At 47.7% G+C, this 25,961-nt stretch overlaps 2 protein-coding genes across 12 annotated transcripts in view; one reads left to right on the forward strand and one right to left on the reverse strand.

Annotated features, from left to right (window-relative positions):
* APH1B (aph-1 homolog B, gamma-secretase subunit) overlaps positions 1-25,961 on the forward strand; it is a 112,579-nt gene that overhangs the window by 55,536 nt on the left and 31,082 nt on the right. The window lies entirely within an intron of this gene.
* The window catches only part of CA12 (carbonic anhydrase 12), a 74,057-nt gene that overhangs the window by 16,847 nt on the left and 31,249 nt on the right, over positions 1-25,961 (reverse strand). For all 8 annotated transcript variants that reach the window (XM_082447115.1, XM_082447114.1, XM_082447110.1 and 5 more), the window contains exons 3-8: positions 17,966-18,145; positions 16,922-17,064; positions 11,864-11,959; positions 10,960-11,023; positions 10,576-10,733; positions 9,072-9,198 (exon numbers count right to left, since the gene is read on the reverse strand). In XM_082447115.1, the coding sequence (XP_082303241.1) occupies positions 9,072-9,198; positions 10,576-10,733; positions 10,960-11,023; positions 11,864-11,959; positions 16,922-17,064; positions 17,966-18,145 (768 nt within the window). The remainder of the gene's footprint in view (positions 1-9,071; positions 9,199-10,575; positions 10,734-10,959; positions 11,024-11,863; positions 11,960-16,921; positions 17,065-17,965; positions 18,146-25,961) is intronic.

Here is a 25,961-nt window from a genome sequence, read left to right on the forward strand (position 1 = left end):
GCACCTATCTCTCTTCCTCAGCAAGGAAGCTGCCAGGTTCTAGCTGGCTGGGGCCAGCAGAGCTTGGTTGGAACCTGTCACCAGCCTTCTACACCCATCCCCATCCAGTAATGTTGTCATGGTTTGGTTCTATTTATATTTATATTTATTTTTATTTTTTTTTTTATTTTTTTTTTTATTCTCTCTCTCTCTCTCTCTCTCCCTCTCTCTCTCTCTCTGTCTCTCTCTCTCTCTCCCTCCCTCCCTCTCTCTCTCTCTCTCCCTCCCTCCTTCCCTCCCTCTCTCTCTCCCCCCCTCCCCCTCTCTCTCTCTCTCTCTCCCCCCTCCCCCTCTCCCCCTCTCTCCCTGTCTCCCTCCCTCCCTCCCTCTCTCTCTCTCTCTCTCCCTCTCTCTCTCTCTCCCCCTCCCTCCCTCCCTCCCTCTCTCTCTCTCTCTCTCCCCCCTCCCCCTCCCTCCCTCCCTCCCTCCCTCCCTTCCTTTCCTTCCTTTCCTTCCTTTCCTTTCCTTCCTTCCTTCCTCCCTTCCTTCCTTCCTTCCTTCCTTTCTTTCTTCTTTTGCTGTGGCCCCACTGGACACACTGGAGAAGCCCCTCCGCCATACCAGCCTGTCTTCCCTGCTACGTGGAAGCAGAGGAGCGTGGCTTCTTCAGCAAGTTATTGTTGGAGATGGATGGGGTGAGTTAGTGCGGTCATCAGTGGGGCTGAAATAGTGCCCGGTGATCTGAGGTGAAACCCCGTGGCCAGCCTGCTAGGAACCTCTCTGGGGAGGGCCCTGAGTGAGTCTGTCCTCTCGAGTAGCACAGAGGCGCCCAGTCACAAAGCCCCCAGGTTACCCCAGCTGCTTCCAGGTTCTCAGAGCTACTCCTCATTCTTCCACTCAGATTCTCCATCTAAAGAAAGTCTCTGCTTACACACACGCCTGTCTGGTGGTTTTCTGATCTCAGTAGAAACTTCTAGCTTGTGGCGGGGGGGGAGGGGTTGGGGGTGGTTCCAGTTCACACTGGAAGCCAGAGTTGTGCAGATGGTGGCCACCCAGCCAGACACTCAGGAGAGCCTGTGCCCATAGAGCCCACCATGGCGACGGAGACCCTGGGAGAGCCCCTATCAAGTGTGAGATGCAGGCCGAGGGCCAGGGACCACCTCCCCTTGGGGCACTTGATACCCTGGGGAACCAGACCTGAGACTGCAGGGTGAGGTTTTGCTCGCCCCCTTCTCCTGCCATCTGGCCCCAGTCTGGCTGATTCCCCTGGGGCCATCAGCCCCGAGATCTTTCCCTACTGTCTTCCTCCACAGTCTAATATTGAACCATAGCCTCCCTGGTCCACGGCTGGGCCCTAGTTGTCCCTGGTCTGGCTTCCCGGGTGGCCCCAGACTGTGGAAAGGATAAGCAGGGCAGGTATGGATAGGAGCCGTCCACAAAGGGCAGGGTGGCCTGTTCTCTTGGCTGTTGCCGGCCACCACTGGTAGCCCGCGGCCTCCCAGCTGGCAGAGAGCGTGGCTCCCCTTGCCTGATTCCCTGCCCTGAACACAGGGACCAGTCTGTGGCTTGGGGAGATTCTCAGGACGTGAGTCTCCCCCTGGGGAAAGCATCAAGTGTTTGTACAGCACATGCTCTGTTCCCTGCATGGCCTGTGGCCTCTGCACACTATAATTTGTTTTTTTTTTTTTTAAGGTACCTAGAGGTAACCAAGGCCCCTAGGATCTTAAAAACAACAACCACTGAAAAAAAACCCAACTAGTCGTGATTTCTTTTCCAAGCCTTTTTGATGAAATACACTTTTGTTTTTTGTTCCTAAAGCTCCAGATGCTTGTGGTACTAAACTAGTTCTCGCCACATAAGACCGTTACTAGTAAGCCTAACCACTTGGCTAAGCCGTCCAAACTGGACGGTTTCTAAAGTCGTCGCTTTCACAGTCACCTCAAACATCCGCAGAGCCACACAGGCCCCCAGACAACTGACAGCCCCGCTCTGGGGCTGGAGGAGGTACCCTCAGGCCATGGTCTTAGGGAGCAGAGTGAAGGCTTGGAAGCAAGGCCCCAGGCATGAGACTTTTCTCATGCGCATGTGGCGCAGCTGGGTGGCTGATCTGGAGGGAGAGTCTGGCTTTCCTGTGTCACTGAGCAGTGTCCTTGGCTGTATTAGGCCCTATAAACAACAGCCTAATTTAATCCAGGGCGCTAATGTGGGTTCCTTGCTCCTGGATGACGACTTCTTAGGGCCTAAGTTGCCTCTCCTTGGAAACAATGAAACAAGACCAAGCAGGTATGAAGACAAGGAAGTCCCCAGAGACTGGGACAGATGCTTTACAGCCAAGTGTTTGATGCAGCAAAAAACAAAGCAGCTTGACTGAGCAAGCAAAGAGCATAAGCCCCTTAGGAAGAGGAATGGCAGTGAGGGCGGCGCCTCGTGGGAATTCTACCCGCCAGGAAGCCCGGGGCAGAAAGATGACGTTGGGATGCTATCTCCTGCCAGGTGAGACAGCACCAAGCATCAAGGAGCAGAGCTCCTCTGCTGAGCTGGATAAAGCGCAGGGCTTGGGTCCCACAGGAGGCAGATGCCAGGGCATCTGCTAACTAAAGGGAGAGGGGAGGTCACAGAAGGCATCAGGAGAACTGTTGGGGCGACTAGAGAACTAGTGCCCAGAGAGAGAAGCCGAAGCCTGCATCCCTGCAGCGCCTCTGGGATGTTGCAGAGAACAGGCATCAAAGATGGTGCAGGGAGGGGCAAAGATTCACTTGCAGATTAAACACAGAAATGGTTTCTGAATGGCAAATGAGACAAGGAGTTCCCACTGAAGAACAGTGGGACAGACAGGAGAAACGAGACAGGCTGGTTGACAGAGACGGCCCATGAGAGGCACGGGGTGAGAACGCAACGAAGGGGCTCCTGAGCTGGCAGGTACGAGGGTACGTGCCATTACAGACGTGGGACAGCTGCCTGCTCTCCATACGAGGCTCCGGTACGAGTCAGGGTGAGCAGAAGTAGGACGGTACGCCACACAGAAGGAAATCACACAGATAGAGAAGAACTCCAGTACCACATGCCTCACCCGGGAAGGTACAGACCCCCGAGAAGATCAGCAAGCCACTTGCCACGGGGCACTGCTACCTGTCTGGCTGGCTCAGGTGCTGCGTCTTCCACGGGCATCTTGCTGGACCGAGGGATGCTGGTTAACTGCGTCTGAGGTCTTCTGAGGCCTCAGGTGCACACACAGAAAAGTCCAGCGGGAGGAACAAGCAGCTGATTTACACAGCTTGTCGTTCCTGAAACAAGTCTAGCATTTTCTAGGTCTATTTGCAATTCTGTTTATTCAAACAGAGTTTTGAATAAAAGGAATACACTCCTTTTCCTTTCAGTGTATTATTTTAAAGTATGGACTGTTTTAGTAGGTGACATGTTCCACAGTGATTAGATACGTATATGTATAGGTGTATGTCTTTAGCAGTCTCCAGTCTTATAAAAGAGGCAGGGAGAGTTTTGGTTTAGCAGGGATTTGAGAGTTTAAATATATAAAATCCAGTTTCAGATGATAAAACTCTAGTTATTATGCTTAATACAAGTCATAGACTCAAGTAACTGAAATGCTGGTCCTCTCTTTGGATGATGCTTTGGTAAGAAAAGCAAGGAAGACGCCCTCCGTAACCACAGAGCATAACTATCTTAAGAGGACATATTTTACTGGAGTTTTTCTTAACACTGTGGAACCCGTTGAAGAAATAATTTCTACAAATAAGTCTGCCCAAAAGATGCCGCCAGATTACACGTGGGAACTGGTTTTCTATGACCGTGCTAGGGCCTGAGGGCTTTGCCTTCCAGATTGCAGGAATGCAGGCCCAGAGAGAGAGCCGCGCTGCTCTGAGGGGGCCTAAGCCTTGGGACAGTGGGCGAGGGTTATTATGCAGCACGGGGTGCTTCATGCTCTCAGTTCCCTTTGGGGGTCAGGCTGCTTGTGCTGCAGGAATGACAGGTGGTGGGACCGGGGCTCTTACCCCTGTCAGGCCACATGACAGAAGGCCTGACGGCATCCCTCAGCAACCCCCTCCCAGACCTTCAACACTTGACAGCTACGTTCTGATCTTTACGTTTTCCTCAACAAATAGATTGATTTGAATGCTGTTGGCAAATTGATAACAAAGCAAAATAAGACTTAATAAAACTAAAACCTGACAACCGGTCAGGCTTCTGTTTAGATCGTTCTGCAGAGAAGACACTGGTGGGGAGAGGGGAAGGGAGACGGGTCGGCTCCATTCCTTCAGACTTGTAATGAGCACCAGGCACGGTGCCAGGCACAAAAGGCTAGTAAGACGCCCACAGCCCCTGCTTTTAAGGGGCTCGTGGTGTGTGGGTAATAGAGGCATATTTTTTCTTTTTCTTTTTCTGCGTGGCAATGCATCATTACCCTGTGGTGTGCTAAAAACTATAACACAGATGAACAAGTTCAGCTGCACTGAAGCAGGAGACTGTAAGTCACCCTCGGGGGGATGGGGAAGACTTTGGCAGGATATGGTTGGAGTTGGGTCTTGAAAATTTTTCCTGGTGGAAGAGGCGAGGGGCATCGCAGACAAAGGGACTCGTGTGTGCAAAAGTCAATAGCATGCACACATGAAAGCACCTGCCATGTTGAAGGAGGCCCCACAGGGCAGGATGGGAGCAGGGGAGACATGCTGGGAGGATCAGCTGGTGCCGACGAGCAGAACCGCGAAGGGTGGTCCCAGGTTTCCGCCTGACCCCTTCTCCCGCTGTCTGGGCCAGAGGCTTACTGCTGGGAGCAAGAGAACATCCCTGGTGGGGCTTTCTGTTCCCCGCAGTGGCTAACGTGGGGCGTGCTCAGTAACACGCGGTGTGTTGAGCTGCATTAGGTGTGACTAGGACTCCGCTTCTTAGCACATTTGACGATCATTCCTGACTATTCAGACCCTGTATCCGGGGTAGGGGATTTTAAGGGGAACGCGTCTGGTCTTTCATTTGGATCCTTTGGAAGAATTAATCTTTTTCCATCTAATAGAGTTTATTTATAAATAGGGACTTTTAGAAAGTTGACAAGGTCAATAACCACAAAGCATACATTCTAGTCTCAAAAAATTAGGTAATTAGCCATCTTAGCTTTGTAAGGTTTTTTTCTCTCTCTTTTTTAAACATTTTATGAAACTACCCAGGTCCCTCAGGGTCAAGCAGATTCTATCAGGCTACTCCACAGCTCTGCTGAGGGGGAAAGCCCTACCCCTCGACTGCCCAGCGTTCTTGTCTAAGTGTCGCCTCAGCTGGCTCCAGGCTCTGAGGCATGTGACATGCACTTGCTCAGAGCAAGCGCACTGAAGACACGATTATAGAAACTTTTTGGCTTCCTCTTGTCCTTCAAGTTTTTCTTGCCCTGACATGTTGAAAATAGAACTTGATAACATTAGCATTTGGGTTTTATTGGTCTGGCTTTATTACCCTTTGCCATCTGGACCCAGTGTTGGTGTCTTTGGCTGGGAAGAGGTCAACTTTGGGGAACCAAGAACCGGGCCCCTGAACTATATAGATGTGCCTCTACTGTCTTTCTCCTTCCTCACATCGGGCAGCTGACTCCTACAAGATCTGGACTGCTCCCAGGGTGTGTTCCTCCTCTCCAAGACCCCACCTGGAGGACGCGAGTCTTGTTTCCTCTCTTCAGCTCAAGACTTCCATTTGTGCCACTTGGAAGAGGCACTTTTTAAGAGCTGAAAAAAAGTGCCCGGCCTGACTTTCATCTCTCCACAAGGAGAGGGCATTTTAACCAAAGGCAACAGGAAACAACATACACAAGAGAAAAAAAAAAATCATACAAAAGGGAAGGAACAGAATGATGAGGGGATTCTGAAGAAAGTTGCTACCTCAGTGGTGAAGGAATTGGTATGCTTCTTTGAAGGGTGAATAGTTAGTTCTCTCTCATCTACTTCTCTTAGCCTTGGCCCTCCCCAACTATACAAGAAGAGTACCTACTCAAATCCTAAAGGAAGATGGGAAACGGATAGAATAGAATAAAGACCAGGGCATGTGATATAAAACCCTAGAATCCTGTGATAGGAGTGGGAAAAAAAAGTTCTGGGCCTAGGAAAGTCACTGTACAATCCGTAGGGCATCGGTTCTCAGTCAGGGGCAACTTTGCCCCTCCTCCCCCAGAGACACTTGACAATGTCTAGAGATGTTTTGGCTGTCACAAGGGGGGGATGCTGCCGGCATCTAGAGGGTAGAGTTCAAGGACGCTGCTAAACATCCTGCAGTACAAAGGGCAGCCCTCACAGTGAGAATTATCCCGCTCCAAGTGTCAGCATTGACGTGCTGATGCCAAGGCTGAGAAACCCTGCCCTAGGGCCGTCATAGACTCTACACCTCTTAAGGACAGAAACCAAGCTCTGTGTTCCTTTTCTAGTTGAAGAAAATACAGGGTCCAGTTAAGTGATTCACTCCCAGTTGTTCCAGTTTGGTTAAACCTCAGATCCCCCTCTCAAGGTCCGTGCACTTTCTTTCATAAAGGATTTCCTTAACATTACTTTTTTCCTGGCAGAAAACTCCAGAGTTTTCATTTTCCAACCCCATAGTTCCTGTTAACTTTCAGAGAAGACCCTGAATTAAACCAGCCCCTAATTACAGACATGTCTCAGTGGAAGAGCGTGCAAACAATTGAGTCCAAATTGCTCAAGGTTCCCACTGACAAACAAGCTTACCCCATCGACCTGAAAGGGCGTGTTACAGTCTGAGACCCGCTCCACGTTGGTGTGAGAAGGCCCTTGTGACTTGCAGGCACGCCTTGGGGGGATGAGGTTTGGGGCTTCACTCCTTTGGGGCTGCCTCATCCTTGTTTCTTAGGGGACAGCCCCATTTGCTGCCCGAGTCTTTGGGAAATGAGGGGAAGAGGAGAATTCTGGCCAAGTTTCTATAATCAGCCTCCAAATGAACAGGTTTGCCTTGGACTGCCACAGATTCTTACTCCAGGGAGAAAGCCCAGCCCAGCCCAGCCTTTGGAAGCAGCAGCTCTGGGTAAGCCGTGCAGGAGGGGCAGCGGCAAAGCTGCATTTGGGCTGTGATCTCCACGTCCTGAGCTGGAGCCGGTCCGGGCGCTTCTGCTTAGAGGCCCCTCAAGCTCCCCCAGCCAGACTGGGAGGGTCTCCTGAAGCGCTCTGTTACCAGCCTGACTGCACTGCCTGCTCTGCAGGCGCCAGCTCATACCTGCACTGGTCTACGAAGATGCCTAGTTATCCCCGAGGCTACAGTTCATTGTACGCGTGGGGGTTACTTCTGGATGTCAAGTTCCTGCGTGCTTTCTTCTGCTCCTCTGTAACTGCCCTCACACGCTGTCCCTGCCACGTGAAGTCGGGATGGACGGTTGTTAATGTCCACTTAGAATCAGAACATGTTAGCACCGAAAGGACCTTAACTCACCTAGTCCAACCCATCATTTTATGGCTGAGGAAACCAAGGCCAAAGAAGGGACATGATTTGCCTGCGTCATATAGCCAGGAGGAAACAAGGTGAGGCCTTGAACCCGCGTCTCCTGACTGTTGGGGAGTATCTGTCACACTATCCCTGGTGACTTGTAGAGACTTAGCCCAGAGAACAGAGCTGACTGTTATCCTTGAATCACAAGTAAAATTCTACCTGATCTATGTGGGCAGTGTCCCTTATCTCCAGGAGGAATTTTATTTTATTTAAGAGTTGAAGTATTTCCGTTTAACCCTTGACTACTACATACTTCATTTAGAAAAATAGGAAAAGAGAATGTTATATCCAGAATAGAGCACCAGGGGATAATTCTATGCATTTGAGGTATTTCCTGGAAAAGAAGCTGCTATAGTTATCCTCATGTACATCCTCAATTTTTAGGAGGGGCCATTGTTTATAGATTCAGTTTTCAGACCAAGAAACAGGTGAAAAGAGGAAAATGACCTTAACTAGTGACATCTGGAGAGGAGAACCCAAAAGATAAATTCTTGGACGGTTCTTGATTAAGTAACTGACAGAGAAGGACATAATTCTAATTCATATGTGTGGGTCAGTTCAGAAGGGCATGTTTCTAAAGCTTTCTGGCAAGGGCCTTGAAATTCAGTCTTCATGTGGTCCACTAAGCTTAGCAGGTGATAGTTATAATCTCACACGCTGTGAAAGGAACAACAACAGAACAAAGTGCCCCATGTGAGACGAGGAGAGCTGATTCTCTGACAAGTGGGTTAATGGTCATCCTTAAATATGAACCCTTGGCCCAGCTTGGCCACAAGTGATGTGAGAAAGTGAACTTAGCGATTTGAAGAGTGTGGGCCCCTCACCCCTTTCCCCGGACCCCCAGCTTCCGGCTGTCTTGATGTAGATACCGAGCAAGTCAAGATGTTAACTGTCCATCTGGGGAGTTATTGGTTACGGATTTAAAAGGAAGAACTGAGCTTCCATAGCTCAGGAAGAAACCAAACTATTAAGCTTCATTCCATATAGATCTCGGATGCCTGTGCAAGCTTCAAGGAGATGAGACAAAAGGCAGTTCTGAAGATACTTTCTTGTCTAACGGGCCCTGCTACATTAGACCCTGAGCTGCTTTTGGCTCGGATGTGGGTTATGCCCACTTTCTAAAACCTTACAAAGGAGCATCCCTGGACCTTGGTGGTGCTAGTGGTGCCAGGAATCACCTGGCAAGGCCAAAGATGGGCCTTGATGCCAAGAAAGCCTGTAAGAAGTTAGAAGGTTTGATCTCATGAAAAGGGCCCCATCATGTATCTTAGGAGAAGGCGTAGGTAGTTCTTCAGGGCAGAGAGGCCCCCAGACCATCCTCTCTTCCCCATCTGTGGGAGACTCCCAGACTTAATGAGGGTTCTGGTCCGTGCGCCTGGAGGCCCTGGCTCGTGCTTCTCTACCAAGGCTCAGGGAAGTCAAGGTCAGTGGAGGGAGACCTCAGTAAGCCCACACACAGTGGCTCCTCATGCATCTGGTTCCCTTGGCAGCCAGAGTGCTCTTAACCCATCTCCTAAGGGTGTCAGTGACAGTGCCCAAGAGCAGGGCACCCGATTTCATACAAAACAGGCGTCTCGGCACCACACTCGCCACACGCTGCATCTCCTCACCTTGTCGGAAGGAGACATACACCAGCCTCTCATCAAATTTCTGGACCGGCCGGAAGTTGTTGATCATCTCTCTAGGGGACGGGTCATCCACCCGTGTGCAGTACAGGGCTGTCTCCAAATCCACCAGCTGCGGGGGAAGAGCAGAAACACCCGCCACAGGCAGAGTGACGCCCCCTTGCCTGACCTCGAGGGAGAGGACCACCAGATCTCACCTCCGAGGCCCGGCGGGAGACCCTTGAGAAAGCAGTGGGGAAGCCAGAAGCTGCCCCTCCCCTGCGGGTGTCTGAGTGATGGGGCTCGGGCGAGCCCGTGTGTCTTCCCACTGTCTTCCCACCTCCCGGGGCTGCCGGAAGGGTTCGTGCTGTCAGCTCCTGATTGAGCCTGAAATCTGCCCTGCAGGGAGGGAAACCTGGGGTGGTGAGGGGCTCCTCAGTCTCCCACGGAGACTGCATTCCTCTCCTGAGCCTCATTCAGAGCCCAGCTCTGAATCAGAGGGGCCTGGGGCTTAGTCTGATGGTCCCGTCAAAAGGAACAAAAAGAGGGAGGCAAGAGTCTCACAGGTCATCTGACTTCTAGTTCCATGGTATTTTCATACACCCACATAGATCTTGTAACTGTTTCCAAGGCAGTTTCTGGGTTAGGACATATTACTGCCTTTCTGATCATTTTATCTCTTGATTCATCATGTCTTTATTCCTGTCAGCTTACTTGCTGCCATTTATCGAGGCTACTCAGATCAGTAGCTCATAGTAGAAAGGAAGGAGCAGCAGTGAGAGCTGTGCTGGCTCATGAAGCGGGTGGGGGCCATGAGCCAGTGTGTGGGGGCCATGAGCCAGTGTGCAGTGGCCCGCTGGCCCCGTCTCCTGGGCGGCCATGCTTCCTTCTGATGAAATTCAGCTGCAGACTAGAGAGACCGGCAGTGACCTGGAACTCAGCTCTATCTTTGGGTCTTAGCTCTGTCACTAACCAGCTGGTGATCCCCAAGTTTCCTCAACTCTCTAACCCTTGCTTTCATCACCTAAGAAATGAGAGGGTTAGAGATGATTCCTAAGGACTCTGTCCCCCCCAGTTTTGCACTAGACTGTGAGCTTCTTGAGGGCAGAGATCCTCACTTCCTCATTGCTGTAATCCCCATCCCCCCGGGCTTGTTAAACAGTCTAACCTGATCCTATCTTTATTCTGCCCCTGTAAAGGAGCCATGCTCTTTCCTGTCTGGGAGGTAGACACTATCCACTGAGGGATATATTAGGAAACGCAGCTTAACAGCTCTTATTTAAAGCACTGTGGAGACAGATTCATTTTCCCCACTTGACTTGATAGCTCCACTTTTGAAGCTCAGCCTGTAATTTCTGAAGTGCTTCCAAGCCCCTGTGATATTTGGAGAGGTTTTGAATAGCTGCCCATGAAACTCTAAGTGAGGAAATCAAGCCGTTGATTATGATATGGGTGGTGGTAGGGTCCGAGATGCCACGTGCTCTCTGACAAGGAAGAGCACGACAGTTACCTGCTGCTGGGAAATTTGCACAGGGTTCCGGAAAACCGTCCAGATCACGGTCGGGTAGCAAGGAGGTGTGGTCAGGGACCCTCGGTAGCGGTAGTACTCCTCAGGCCTCTTCGGCAGCAGCTCTTCAATGCTGAAACCCGGAATGGACACTTCTTGGCCTGGAGAGACATGTTGGGGGATGATGTCACCTTGCTCCCCAAGGCAGAGGTGCAGCTGAGCATATGACAGACTAGGAAGGTGAACTAGCTCCATTCTGAGCCATCTGATCCTAGGACTTGGTCACAGACAGTACCCGGCCCCCTGCATGTGTTCTTCTTCAGATCACACAAGGGTGAATACACTCTTCTCCAACAGAGGGTGAATAAGCATCCAAGGACCTCTCACCTTTGTACTTTACATCTTTAAGGTGACTGAAGATCTTGTCATATGATGGATTGAAGGAGCCCATCTGCAATAGAGATGGGGCAGGTTGAACAGGGACAGAATTCGATAGGCTGAGCTTGGCTTGACAATTGTGAATGGAAGGGCTCTGCTGAGGGTGTGTAATCACCACTGCTGAGATCCTCCCCAAAGGATCCACTTTACTAGGACAGTTATGATGCATCACTAGGCTGTTAGGGGGTTGGCGGAATGGTCCTGCCCTCTTGCATCTCAGGACATCCTATTTCCAGCTCAAGGCACTGGGGCTGGGGTGTCCCCGAGCAATAGGTATAGCTTGTGCTCCTGATTATCTGGCTGTGAGCTTGAAGGCCACAAATAGCATGTTCTCTAACCAGAACTTAAGGGAGCTTGAGTTCATGCAAGCCAAATCAGGCAAGTAAGCCTGTTGAGAAACGACATACGTGCTGTCTCCTTAGGGGGAAAAATGCAAGCAAATCAGGAGATGTTCCCATTTTCTGGGGCTAAGGAAAGAACTTATGCTGGGGTTCTTATAAAGGATGGAGCTTGGATACTGGAAATTGTATCAGGCATCTGATGGGGCAGCAGTGAATGATTCCCCCACCCACGACAGGTCCTATCCAACTTGGCAATTCCTTGATTATGCAATAGGGCTGGGGACTAGGACTCATTTTTCCAGTGTCACCTAGGACATGCCCATTTCTGCTGTCCAGCCACAGAAAGTGCTGCCTCCAGGCCAAGAGAGCAGGAACCCTATGGGGAAATACCCCCTGTTCTAGAGTCAAGACACAGCCGAAACGGAACAGACAGGTGTGCATGGAACCACATGCCAAGTCTGATGTCATCCTGACCTCAAATTTCACGTAAAATGCCTCTCAACATCTCTTACCTCTATGAGAACAGCTAGGACCGCGAGGCCTTCTGGCTTGTCACTGGCGATGCTGGCATTGGGGTACAGGTCCGAGTTATAATAGACCATATGCAGCTGCAGTGGGAGAGGGGAGGTGAGTTGCTATCCATCAGGGGATAGGGACCCATGGGAAGCTTTCACTTTTGCAGGAGACTGGAATCCAATGGGAGGGACAGACCACCCCCATCCCCAGCTAGATTCGGCCTCTCAGGCCTCTCAGACCCTTGCCTCATGGCCACCCCAGTGTTCCCCTTTTCTCTCAGTCCTCTAGACTGCAAACTCCACCAGGCCAGTCTGTCCGTCTTATTCACTCATGGTATCCCAGTGTCTGACATGGTGCTTGAAAAGTACCAGGTACACAGTAGATATTGAATGAATGAATGAACAAATTGGTTTTTATACTAGCAGTGAAAAAGCTTGGATACTTTGGAGCACTTCTCCCTTCTGATTTTTCCTACTTATTCTGGAGCCTGGGGCAAAATGGTCCCATGTGGCTTGCCCAGCCTCAGCCCGGCCACTCTGCATTTGATCTGGGGGCCGGGGTAGTAAACCTCCAACTGTAACTTAATCATACTTGCACCCAGAGCAGGACATGCATTTATCTCTCAGGTGGAGACAATCACAACATGACTTTTATAAAGGTTTTATCAACTATATTTTAAGAGACCATGAAACAAAAATGCTACTCCATGAATGTAGACTCCAAGATACCATTCTAAACTTGTTTTTTTTCAAAGCAGAAATTACTTATCATTATTAAAGTGAGGAAAAGAGAAGTTTTTGAGAAATCTTGGGTTTGAAAAGTCTAGGTAAACTCTGATGAGGGATGTTGATAATGAGGGAGGCTATGCACGTGTGAGGGCAAAGGGTCTATGGGAAATCTCTGTATCTTCCTCTGCATTTTGCTGTGAACCTAAAATGCTCTAAAAAAAAAAAAAAAAAAGTCTTAAAAAATTTTAAAAAAACAGTCTAGGTAAGCATTAAGACATTGTTATGACAAACTCTGACAATGTTTAACCTGATTTTTTTTTTCTTAATCAAGCAAAAAAAATGTTTATTTGGATCAAAGAATGCGATTTGGGGCACACAGATTTGGGTAGCTTCCCAAACAGTGTCCTGCTAGGGAGTAAAAGGGGCTTTTAAAGGTAAAGAAGGGAGGTTTGCATTACAAAGAATTTTGTAATTTTCAAGTTGGAGGCAGAAGCTAGTCTTGGCTAAACATGGTTGAATACTAAGGCTGTTACTAGAGGGAGGGAAAAGTTCGTTAATGTGACAAGTTGCAGGTGTTCTTGCAGAGTCCTTGGAGTATTTGTGGTTTGGCCCAGTTCAGAAGTTCATGGTTCCCGCTGGTGAGGACATGCATAAGGTTCACCTCCTTAATGGCCTCCCAGCTCCATTTTAAAACCCCTTGGCGTAAGTGACTCCATTTTATTTCACAGTCCTTTCTCCTAATTCTTTTGGAATCTGTCATCCTCCCCCTACATGACAAGGTTAAGTCTGTGATCTGAGACTCCCCACCAATTGGTTAGTAAACATTTCCATTTTCAGCTGCATTGGTGTTTGTTTCAATTGTCATTTTCTTTGTTGTCTCTTCTCTCCAGATGTGGCTTTTGCCTCAATATTAAAACAATTCCAGCCTTCAGGAAACAGGTGGATAGATATTTGTAGAGTGAAAGTGTTCCTAAAAATCTCAGATAATCCCTTGTTTCCTGCCAGAGGCCGCTCTAGCCCATTCTAAAGGGTTATAGCTGGACCTCTTGGCAGTTGGCAAAAGGGGAATAGTTTGTATTGCTTGTCATCAGCTTTATACAGGAAATGAAGTTTGTCTTAGGTCTACCAGCAAGCCTGCTCTGGTCTTTGTCTATTCTCTCTTGCCTTATGTGATGTGTTAAAATATATCCACAAATTCTTTGACTCGTTCTTCAGAAAGTAGAGCCTAATTCCTCTCCCCCCAGGTGTGGCATTGACTAAATGTCTTGCGTCTAATAAATCATGTAAGGTGAAGTGATAATATATGCCTTCTGAGACCACATCATAAAAGGCATTGTGGCTTTCCCCTTGCTCACACTTGGATCACTCACTGTGGAGAAAGCCAGCTGTCATGTCATAAGGGCACCCAAGCAACTCTATGAACAGGTCCACGTAGTAAGGGACTGAGGCCTCCTGCCAGTAGCCAGCATCAGCTTGTCCAGCATATGAGCCATTTTGGAAGCAGATCCTTCAGCCCCAGTCAAGCTTTCAGATGACTGTAGCCCAGCCAATACCATGACTGCAGTGTCATGAGAGACTCTAAACCAGAGCCAGTCCCCTAAGTTGCTCCCAAGTTTTTTACCCACAGAAACTGCAAGATAATAAGTGTTTGTTGTCTTAAACTGCTAATTTTTAGGGTAATTTGTTATGTAGCAATAGATACCTAACACACTTTCCTTGGTTGAACCCCTATCTGGGCATCTTCGCATCTTCACTTACTCCTAAATAACTCCTTCTCACACTGATTCACTCAAGGCTCCTAAGAACATATCTGTTTTTCTCCATCACCTTTGAATACCTCATATTTAAGGTAATATTTGTATCACAAACTCCCTTATGTCATGCCTTGGATTGATTTTTATACGATCAATGTTATATTTTCTTCAGGTATTAAAGCTTTAAACAATAAAGCATGTTGTTGGAAATCTTTATCATTCTTCACAGAAAAATTCCTGTAATTTTTGGATAGTTTAAATATATTATGTCTATTCTACATTCTCCTTCTAGACATTAAGAGCTTATAGACATGACTTCATACTGATAAAGCCCCTTAGACATGCAGGAGTCTCATCCTCCTACTTAGTTTAACCTGATTTTTAATCCTAAAGGTGGTATCACCTGTCCTCCAAAAAACTATATTATATATGATCACATGTATTTTAGTTGATTCTTTGCCTCTTGAGACTATGACACACTGAGATTTTACCTCTCTTTTTCTTCGTTAATCTCTTTTCTCGTCTTATGTGATTATAAATGGAAGTCAAGCATATTTTAATGAATACAGCTCAATGTTCCCCACTTTTCAATTGGCCCTTTCTAATTAAAAGAAAATTATATCAAATTATTTCTTCTTTTTAATGGTCCTCTATTAAGGATTTCTTAGGGGCTCCTACTTTACCATCTTTCCCCCCCAAAGGATGTAGCCTCCACACTGCCCCACACCATCTTGTCCTGGCATTGCTTTGGGAAATAGTGCAGAACTCTATGTGGCTAAAACCCTGAAGGTCCTAGATCCTTATTTCTTTTTTATTTATTTATTTATTTATTTATTGTCTATTTTTGGCTGCGTTGGGTCTTCATTGCTGCTCACAGGCTTTCTCTAGTTGCAGCGAGCGGGGGCTACTCTTTGTTGAGGTGTGCAGGCTTCTCATTGCGGTGGCTTCTCTTGTTGCGGAACACGGGCTCTAGGTGTGTGGGCTTCAGTAGTTGTGGCACACGGGCTCAGTAGTTGTGGTTCACGGGCTTAGCTGCTCTGCGGCATATGAGATCTTCCCAGACCAGGGATCAAACCGGTGTCCCCTGCATTGGCAGGCGGATTCTTAACCACTGCGCCACCAGGGAAGTCCCGATCCTTATTTCTTTTTACAGCTGACCTTTGAGCTTGTGTTCTGTTTTAGCACTTTTCTCGGTTGTTCAGATGAAATCAAGAGGAGGTGAAGACTAATACAAACAGAAGGGAGTTCCCTGCTGAGAGGATTAAGAGAGTCTTCTTATATAGACTCAAGCCAGAAGAACTGCTACACTTTCAAGGACCCTCCATAGAGAATCTGCCACTTTAGGGTCACCTTGATGTTTTTTCTCTATTATTGACATTTATGGTCCATCTTCACCAGGCTCTTGGTCTGATGATGTGGCTTAATAGCAGAAAATACAATAACTATTTTTAAATGCCCAAACCCTCTCAGCCTACACCCTAACTCCTTTACTCCCTGTGGGAAAACAGAAGCCTCCTTATTGCAGTTAGGCTGAAAGAAATTGCAGTCCTGGAGGTTCAGAGAGGGGCCTGGTCTGAAATATGTGCACCTCCAGTAGGGCCATCCATTGGGCCAGAATTATAGCTCTTCCACCTCTTGTAACTCGACCTCTAATTAGCCTAAGACATTAAGCAGTTTGGCATTTAAGAACAGAGGAGAATGGTCGTGTCATTGTTTACCATGGGCTCCATTAGCTGATCAGTAGCATTTATCCCTTTGTATTTACTGCCCTTTAGACATTCAGAACCACACCCCCAAGTGCAATCCCACGGGAGCTCTGAAATGGAGCACCTCAATCCCCCAGCCTCCACTGAACACTTGTAGTGCAGGAAAAAAGCTCTGCTCCTCTTCCTTTTTTCTTTGGTATTTGGGGTAGCACCTCAGAGCAATGTAACGCAACACTGTGATGATGTCCCAAGCTATCCTCAGTGAGTCTCTGATTGCCACAATGCCCTACACGTTATAATGCCAGTCATACCTTGATTTGTGGCCAGATAGAAGAGTGACCCTGGACCCGGGTCCCCAAGCTCCAAGCACAACTCATGCCCAGGGAAAGGAAAGATGGGATGGGAAAAACTTATGCAAGCAGCATGGCATATGAAGAAAACTGAAAAGTTGGGGGAGCATTTCGCCTAGTATGATTTGGCAGTGGGATGGATCAGCCACACAAGCTGCTGGGATCTTAATCTGTGCAAACAGAAGGGCGACGTCTAGAACAGGGGCATGTGTGTCCCACTGTGCCCCCCTGGGAGCACTCACTGCCTCTGAGCAGCATCACTCAGTAAAAGACACGGAAACAAACTCAGCAAGTTCAGGAGAGGAAGGGAAGCGGGACACCACAGGTGAGCTGCAGCGTGGCCGGAGTGGCTATACCTCCCTGTGCTGTCAGCAGGGCTGGGGTGGGTGTGTAGAGCGGGACGGCACCCTCCACCTCACCCCCTATGCTCTGATCTTATCTGCACACCAGCCGAGTGGAAGGGTGCCAGACCACCCACCGCCGGGAATCCTCTGCCAGCCGGGCCGCCCCACTCACCTCGGCAGCAAAGTGCTTCCCACCGACAGTGTGCTCCGAGCCGTGAGGTTCATTCTGGTCTCCCCAGTGCAGGTGCAGCTGCGAGGCATTGTAGCGGGCCCCAAGGCCCTGGATGTGCATGTCCTTGGGCAGTTTCAGCTTCACTGCAGGGAAAGGAGGGGCAGTCTTCAGAGCCCTGGCCAGCTGAGTGCTGCCTGCGAGCAGGTAGGCCTCACCTGCCCAGGGCCCAGACAGGGGCGCGTGGATACAGCGAGGTGGGGACCAGAGAGATGCAGCCTGTAGGTCAGAAACCTGGGCTCTTTCTCTGACAGTGTCCCCCTTTCACTAAAGCTATTCCAGTGGCACAAGCACCTTCTTGGTTCCCCTTGGAAAATGATGGCAGGAACTAATTGAGACCAATGGATGAACGTTTGTTTATATATCCATGTATTACACACTTGGCTATGAAGATAGAACCTGTCATGAAGTATCTGCCAAGCTGTAGAATTATATAACAACAACAACAATAATAATCGCTATTTATTAAGCACCTCTCTATTGTGGATATTAACATACATAATCTCTAGTCTTTACAGTACCCATCAATATGCCCATTTTCCAGATGAAACCTCAAGGAGTTTAAAATTCTTATCCAGAGTCTCATGACTCATAAGTAGTCAAGTCACGATTCAAATTCGGGTTGGTCTGACTCCAAAGACTGGGTAAGCCCCCCAGTAAACTGCGTGGCCCCATGAGTTGTTCATGGTGCCCCAGAATTCACTCCCGCACCATATCCAATAGGCCAAGGGGCTCAGGCCTGTCCCCTCTCCCATCCCAAGAGATGTGCCGCTTCTGAGAGGTACCACCCCGGCAGAACCGCCCGAGCCCAGGACCTGCAGCATCCCCTGGAGAGAGTGGTCCAAGCATCCCACAAGGCTCCCCTTTGACCTCCTTCCTGGGTGCCTCAGTAGAACCCACCCTACCCCCTGCCCCGGCAGACAGAAGAGGCCAGGGAGCTGAGGAAAGCTCAGACACCCCTTCAGGTCTCGGAGGTCGCTCCCTCACCTGAATGGCCATTGTTGGTCAGGACAAATTGCTGGTCGGCAGACTCACTGTAGCCTTGGAAGCCGAGGGGCACAAGGCTGGCGTTGTACTGGAGGATGTCATTGTGCAGGTCTATTGGGGACTGCATCAGGCCCCCACATGATGGGTAGCTCTTGGACCAGCTCTTCTCCCCGTCGGGACCTGGAAGGAGAGATTCAGGTCCATGGCTTAATCCGTTTTCCACTAAAGATTTTTCCTCACCTTCTAATTCTGTGTGCAATACAATTACTCCTTTTCTATTCTTTTCTTAATCCCCAGAGGTATACTCTTAAGGCCCAGAGACCCCAGCCTACAGAATCAGGTCATGCAAATGCCTCCAGACCCTTTGCTTTTGAAGTGATGTGGGGAAAGAGGGACCAGAGCAGTCCCATGGCAGGGACTCTGCGTTCTTCTGTCCATTGTTCATATTTCGACCCGATGCACATCCATGCCACATGAAGACCTTGTGACTCTCAGCAATTTAGCATCTGTGTGTTGAACACCTACTATGAGCAGGAATTGCTCTGGGTCTTGGGGCTGCCCAAGCTTACATTCTAGTGGGGAAGAATTTTTTTTTTTAATTTTATAATTTTGTTGTGTTTTTAGAAGCTAAGGACATTTTGTTGTTGTTGTTGTTCAAGTTCAGTTTAAAACCTATGGCTCTCTTTCCTTTGGTACTTTTTAAAAATTGAAGTATAGTTGCTGTACAATATTATATGTTACAGGTGTACAATATAGTGATTCACAATTTTTAAAGGTTATACTCCACATAGAGTTGTTTTAAAATATGGAATATATTCCCCATGTTGTACAATATATCCTTGTAGCTTATTTTATACCTAATAGTTTGTACCTCTTACTCCCCTACACCTATATTGCCCCTCCACCCTTCCCTCTCCTAGTGGGGAAGAATTTATTTAATCCACTGGGATGTCCCACATTGGAAAAATTGGAGTCTGTCTCCAACTGCAGGTAGGTCTTTGAGGTTGGTGATTTACAGGTATGATCTTCCTGATAGAAAACCCTTGAGGACATTGACTCTGAATACCCACATCTAGAGCAAGTAAAAACCCCCAACCTGATAGGGAAGCTTGGAAAATATCAAGTAATTATAAGCCCGGAATCACGGAGCTAAATGCAGTGTTTACGCTGGGGAAAAGTATGACAATATTACAAACTAATTATTACAATATAATTGACAAACTAGCAGTGAGGAGGAGCAGACTTATCAAATAAACCCTCCAGGGCTCAGGCTTCTTGCTAACTACCAGGTAATAGTCCTTCCCCTGGAAATGAAAATAAACAGTCCAATCCCATGTTCAGGTACACTTTCTTACTCCCACAGGGAAAAGTCTTTCAAGGATGTAAGGCTGTGTTTAAAAGATTATCTCCCATGGTAATTAAGTGGATTTTCAAGCTGAGGTTTCTCCGGAAAAGCAAATAATTGGCAGGTCACGGCTCGTTCGAGTAGAACCGTGGTACCCTGTGGGCTCTCTAGGAGTTGGGAACCAAGGTTTGCCACCTGGAGTTCATTCATCAGTATTTCAGCACACGGAAGGGTGTCACCTAGAGCAGAAGGGGAAGGAACACCACGTCTTCTGGGCACCCTTGCCATAGACCACAGCACCATTTCACAGGAATGCGTGTGTGTATACTGGCCTCACAGAATCCCCATCCCCTACACCTTGTTCTCTAACTAGAGGACCTCACCTGAGAGTAGGGAGAGTCAGAAGCAAAACTTGGTGCCCACATTCATTTGAAATGCTATGAGGAGTTGGTCCTAGGTCTGGATACACACAGGCGAACCCTCTAATATTTCAGGCTGTCAACCTTCGGGTATACCTTTTCAGAAATGTTGGAGCTGGAAGGGATTTCAGACTCTCCAGCCCAACCCCTCACTGGACACCAGTTTTCCCAACTCTCACATGTCAAGAGTTTCCGCTGACCTGTATTGTTTTTCTTTCCACGGCCTCAAAGCCCTGGACTCAAGGCAACTAAACTACACCAAGATGGCGACTGGCGGAGAGGCCGGCTGGAGGACACCAAGGCAGTCACTCCAGGGCGCAGACTGGATTAGGGCAGTTACTCAGCTGAGGGCAAAACCGAATTCCTTAGAGACCACAGGGTTCAGAGATGAAGCAGTCAAGAGGTATCATGCCAACCCTGAGGGTCAGGAAGCAGCGCGGCTCCCAGGTGGCAACCCTTCCAGAGTGAGGCTGCCGGCCTTTCCTCTGCTCACAACAGCATCTGGGCCCACAGCCAGGGTGGCAGAAGCTGCCAGACAGGCATGAATGGAAAAACTCAGGAAGTGAAGAGGCGTGGCAAAGAGATCTCCCCTTGAACACATAGCTAAAGGGAACTGAGTAAGAAGAACTTTCTTTTCCCAGAGCCAGAGCTCCCCTGAAGGTTTCATGAAGAGGGGACTGGGCCATCCCATTTCATCTCTGTGAACCCACGTCGTGCTTAGGATCACATGCATAACAGGCACTGAGTAAACATCTTCCCCAAAGAAAGAAAGACCCCCAAAGAACAGAGAGCTTGGGGAAAGGTTATGAGGAGGAATTTTTCTTTTGCCCTAAATACTTTCTTGGAAGTTGGCCAAATTCGGTATTTGGGAGCAGAAAAGACTAAGGATATAAAAGGCAACAGAGTCAGTGGTGGCAAAACCTTCCTAGGAAATAGAAGCAGCTGTATTGGACCCGGAGACTCCAGAGTACCAGATTCCGGCACCAGCCGTCCCCCGCCTCCACCTCCGTGAGTGACCTCAAGCCGGTCACATTCCCTGCCTTAGTCTCCTTTGCCCTTTGTACAAATGGGAGGGGTGGACACTATGTTCTGGAAGGTCCCTTCTGACTCTCAAACTCTGAGATTTATTAAGATTACTAGGACTAAGCACCTTCACCTCTGTTATCAGGCCGGTTGGAACGGGTTGGAGAGAACTGCTCATCCAAAGGCAGCTCCTGGGCATGTGACGAGGTGCCCAGTGGGAAGCAGCTGTGGGAACGAGGGCACAGGGCGCTGCTGCTCCTGGGGCTGGCGGGAGAGTGGGCAGTGCCGCCGGTCTGGGCTGCTGACCACTGGGAGCACCTGTCCTGAGTGCCCATCACAGGCCCTTTGGGCAGCAGGATCTAGGAAGCCTTTTCTGTTCCTCCTCCTCCTCCTCCTCCTCCTCGTGACGATGACGGTGATGACGATGATGGTGATGTTAGTAGTTTTGGTCCTGACACCTCTACAACTCTGTGGGGTCAACAGGGCAAGAATTGCCCCATTCTGTAGACGAAAAACTGAGATGACGTGACTTGCCCAAAGACAGACTTTGGCTTAGTAACAGAGTTACCTTGCCTGGGTCACAGGACCTCCATGCCTTCTATTTCATTATTTATCCAGGAGATTTCATGCACGCTCGTATCCTCCTCCTCCCATGATCTCCTTGAAGGCAAGGACCATGTCTCATTCACCCCTGCCTTGTCCACAATGCCTGGCATAGAGCAGGCCCTCACATGTTTACTGAGCTGGATTCTCCTGCTAATTTTGTGCTTGTTCCTCTCCAGGGAAGCATGCACGTATATTAAACCTCCTAGTTTCTCTCTATTCCCCCACATAATTTTCTTTTTCCTATAAAAAGTAAAGAAAAAGGATGTTACTTGCTCAGGTTCAAATTTACCCTCCTAGCTTTCTAGTGTACCTGCATGAGGTTTTGTTCTCTTTGGGGCCACTCATTGAAAAAGAAATCCTGTTGCTGGCCGGTAGCCTGGGAGACGATCTGCTGAGTATGGGGTTTCATTGAAGTTCACGGGACCCTCCGCCAGCGTGTGATGGCTGTGTCCCCTTCTTACATGGCTAGAGACATTGTCAGAGCAGCCTCTGATCTCTGTGGCTTGTGAGTGAGAGAGAGAGGTGCCATGTGGCTGGGCACCAGGACACCCAGTATCAGGCACGTAGGCAGCAGGCTCCCTTCTGCCCTGCAGCCTCTGTGTGAGCAACGTGTGACTCATTGCTGCTCTAACACTGCCCTTACTTTCGCTGGCAGCTGCGGCCCAGGCTGTAATTTTTCAGCTTGGTCTCAGCTTTCACACTCATGCCAAGCGCTCTGCTGCCAGAAAACCTCTCCTGGGACTGACTCTTCCAAAAGAAGCATTTATTTCCAGCTACCGTCAAAATGTGACTTTTCTCTCGGGTTGTGACTTTGCCTCTTCCGTGGATTAGATTCCTCCCATGATCATGATAAAGGAGATCATGTGTATCTCCCAGTTTGTTTTTCCAACTAAAATCAAGGCATTATTTCTTTCCAGTTCATGAATTTTTCTGTTTGAGGCAAAACAGAAGTGGACCAAATTTCTGTTTTGAATTGTAACAAGAGATTAACGTGGCACGGCTCAAAATGCCTCGCATGCTTTCCAGCTGGGCATTATTGAGGCCCAGAGTACAAGACTTGCATTACCCGAGGACCAGGATTTCCTTCAGGGAAAATGTCAAATGCGTGCAACCGTAGAGAGAGGAGCAAAATGAACCCCACATCCCCGAGCTTCAACAACTAACAATCCACAGCCTATCCGCCTTCATCTCTACCACACCCGCTCTCCCCTACCCCTGGATAATTTTGAAACAAATCCAAATGTATTTCATCTGCGCATATTTCAGTATGTCTCTAAAACATAAGGGCTCTTAGAACGAAAGCACAATACCATTACCACAGTTAAAAAGTTAACAATTCCTTAATATTATTAAATCCAGTCAGAATTCAAAATTTTCCAATTATCTCATATCTTTTTAAAACATTTCTTTTTACAAACAATAAATGCTGGAGAGGGTGTGGAGAAAAGGGAACCCTCTTGCACTGTTGATGGGAATGTAAATTGATACAGCCACTATGGAGAACAGTATGGAGGTTCCTTAAAAAACTAAAAATAGAACTACCATACGACCCAGCAATCCCACTACTGGGCATATACCCTGAGAAAACCATAATTCAAAAAGAGTCATGTACCACAATGTTCATTGCAGCTCTGTTTACAATAGCCAGGACATGGAAGCAACCTAAGTGTCCATGGACAGACGAATGGATAAAGAAGATGTGGCACATATATACAATGGAACGAAACTGAGTTATTTGTAGTGAGGTGGATGGACCTAGAGACTGTCATACAAAGTGAAGTAACTCAGAAAGAGAAAAACAAATACCGTATGCTAACACGTATATATGGAATCTAAAAAAAAGAAAAAAAAATGGTCAGAAGAACCTAGGGGCAAGACGGGAATAAAGATGCAGACCTACTAGAGAATGGACTTGAGGATACAGGGAGGGGGAAGGGTAAGCTGGGACAAAGTGAGAGAGTGGCATGGACATATATACACTCCCAAACGTAAAATAGATAGCTAGTGGGAAGCAGCCCCACTGCACAGGGAGATCAGCTCGGTGCTTTGTGACCACCTAGAGGGGTGGGAGAGGGAGGGTGGGAGGGAGGGAGATGCAAGAGGGAAGAGATATGGGGCATATGTATATGTATGACTGATTCACTTTGTTATAAAGCAGAAACTAGCACACCATTGTAAAGCAATTATACTCCAATAAAGATGTTAAAAAATAAAATAAAATAGGAATTTCAGAGTTTAAAAAAAAACATTTATTGAAGTATAGTTGATTTACAGTGTTGCATTAATTTCTGCTGTACAGCAAAGTGATTCAGTTATACACATATCTATACATTCTTTTTCATATTCTTTTCTGTTATGGTTTATCGCAGGATATTGAATATAGTTCCCTGTGCTTTACAGTAGGACCTTGTTGTTTTCATATCTTTTTAATGGTTGTTTGTAAAATTCAGGATTCGGAGAAGGTCCACATAGTGAAGCTGGTTGATGTGTTATGGCCTAGATCTCAATTTGATGGCACTAAGCCTTGTCAGACGACAACTGGCCCCGCTCTTCCAAGGCTCAAAATCTCAGAGCCAGGCTGGCTCAGCCCATCCTTTGCCCTCAGGGTGGGTCATGGGGTCCCAAGTTTCCACCGTCACCACCGCCACCTCCACCACCCTGGTTAGGCCCTTACCAGGTCACACTGCAGAGGCTCCACGCGGGGTCCCCGCCCCAGCCTTTCCTGTTGCAGCCAGAACCAGGTGTAGCCCTGCTCCTGTGGTACCAACTGTCCGTCCGCTCCCTTTCTCCATAGCACGCCCTGCCCTGCCCCCGCCCCCAATAAAACAAAGCAGAACCACAGCCATGTTTCACAGCTTCGGCTTCTCAAGGCCTTCCAAAAGCCCTCACACCCACCCCAGTTCGCCCCCATGGTCAGGCCAGCTCCCCCATCCTCACCTTCACAAATGTTCTTATGCTAAAAATCTGCTTAAAATGCTGCCTTCTTTCCTCTCTACCTTTCCAAATCTTGTCCATCTCCAAAATCCAGCTCAAGTCCTGGGCAAGCTACTCCAGCACTTTCTTCCTGCCTTGAACTCCTAGGCCAGATTACCCAGCTTCCTACAATGGTACAGTGCCTTGAATTGTCATTTAGCCATCTCACCTGTGACTGTTACTCTAAACCTGTTCCAGACTAGAACTCTGTCTATAAGTTTTGAAGACCTTTGGAAGCCTAGAACTCTGTCACGTCCCTCCCCCGTGTCTGAGCATATAGTGGCATTTCCTAGACACTTAATGAATTGATTTGGAGGGTTTCTTAAGCTCATTTCAGAAATCTAGCCATAAAGGGATGGGAGAAGGGTGTGTGTATGTGGGTGTGTGTGGTGTTTGTAGGAAGAGGAGGGTGACGAGAAGCATTTTTTATTTTTTAATGAAGAGACTTGAGCACACTTCCACGCAGAAGGAAAGGGGAATAGAGAAGGAAGGATGGTTCCAGGAGAAAGAGGGGCTGATTCATGGAGTGTGGCCCTTAGAAGACAGTGGGGGAGGGGTGGACCCAGCCAGCAGAAGTAGAAATTACCTCTGGACTGAAGGAGGCACTCAGTGTTTGCTGAATGGATCAGACCAGAACACTGAAGCCTTCCTGGAAAGGAAGCCCACAGAGTAAAAACCCAGTCAGAAATCCTAGAACCCATCAGGCCTGCAGAGGTGATCAGAGAAGAGGATGGGCCGTGGGATGACAGACAGTCTCAGTTTCTCACATTCTGAGATGCATGCAGCCCAAGTACACCCGTGAGCCTAAAAGAGTCAATGTGATTTTTAAAGTGAACCTATATTTGGCTATTTTCTTACTACACCTTATGACTTGTTTTAAAATTTAATACAATTTCAAAGCAGGTACAACAGTAAAGAGCATAGTAGCATGGCCCCGTGTACCCATCTCTCCATGACTAATTTAGTTTCATCCATACCCCCGACCTATCCGTTCCCCCTCCACTGGATTCCTTTGAAGAAAATCTATGGATGTATATAACTATAGGTATGAACTCTGTAAAAATAACCACAATATCATCTTCACATCTAAAAACTATTAACAATGATTTCTTTTTTTTTAAACTTTTTAAACATCTTTATTGGAGTATAATTGCTTTACAATGGTGTGTTAATTTCTGCTTTATAACAAAGTGAATCAGCTATACATATACATATATCCCCATATCTCTTCCCTCTTGCGTCTCCCAGTGATTTCTTAATGTCATCAAATATCCAGTGCAAATTCAAATTTTCCCAATTGTCTCATAAATCTTTTTTGGTTTTTTTTCCTATTTTTTAATTGAAGTATAGTTGATTTACAATGTGTCAGGTATATAGCAAAGTGATTCAGTTATATATATATATATATATATATCTATATATATCTTTTTCATATTCTTTTCTATTGTAGGTTATTATAAGATATTGAATGTAGTTCCCTGTGCTATAGTCTCATATATTTATGAAATAGTTTGTTTGGATCTGGGTCCAAATAAGGTCCGTGTATCATGACTGGTTAATATGTCCCTTGAGTTTCTTTTAATCTATAGGTCCTCCTTTTATTTCTCTCCAACATGGGTATATTTGCTCT

Source organism: Balaenoptera physalus (assembly GCF_965194825.1).
Source record: "Balaenoptera physalus genome assembly, chromosome: 2".
NCBI lineage: Eukaryota > Metazoa > Chordata > Mammalia > Artiodactyla > Balaenopteridae > Balaenoptera > Balaenoptera physalus.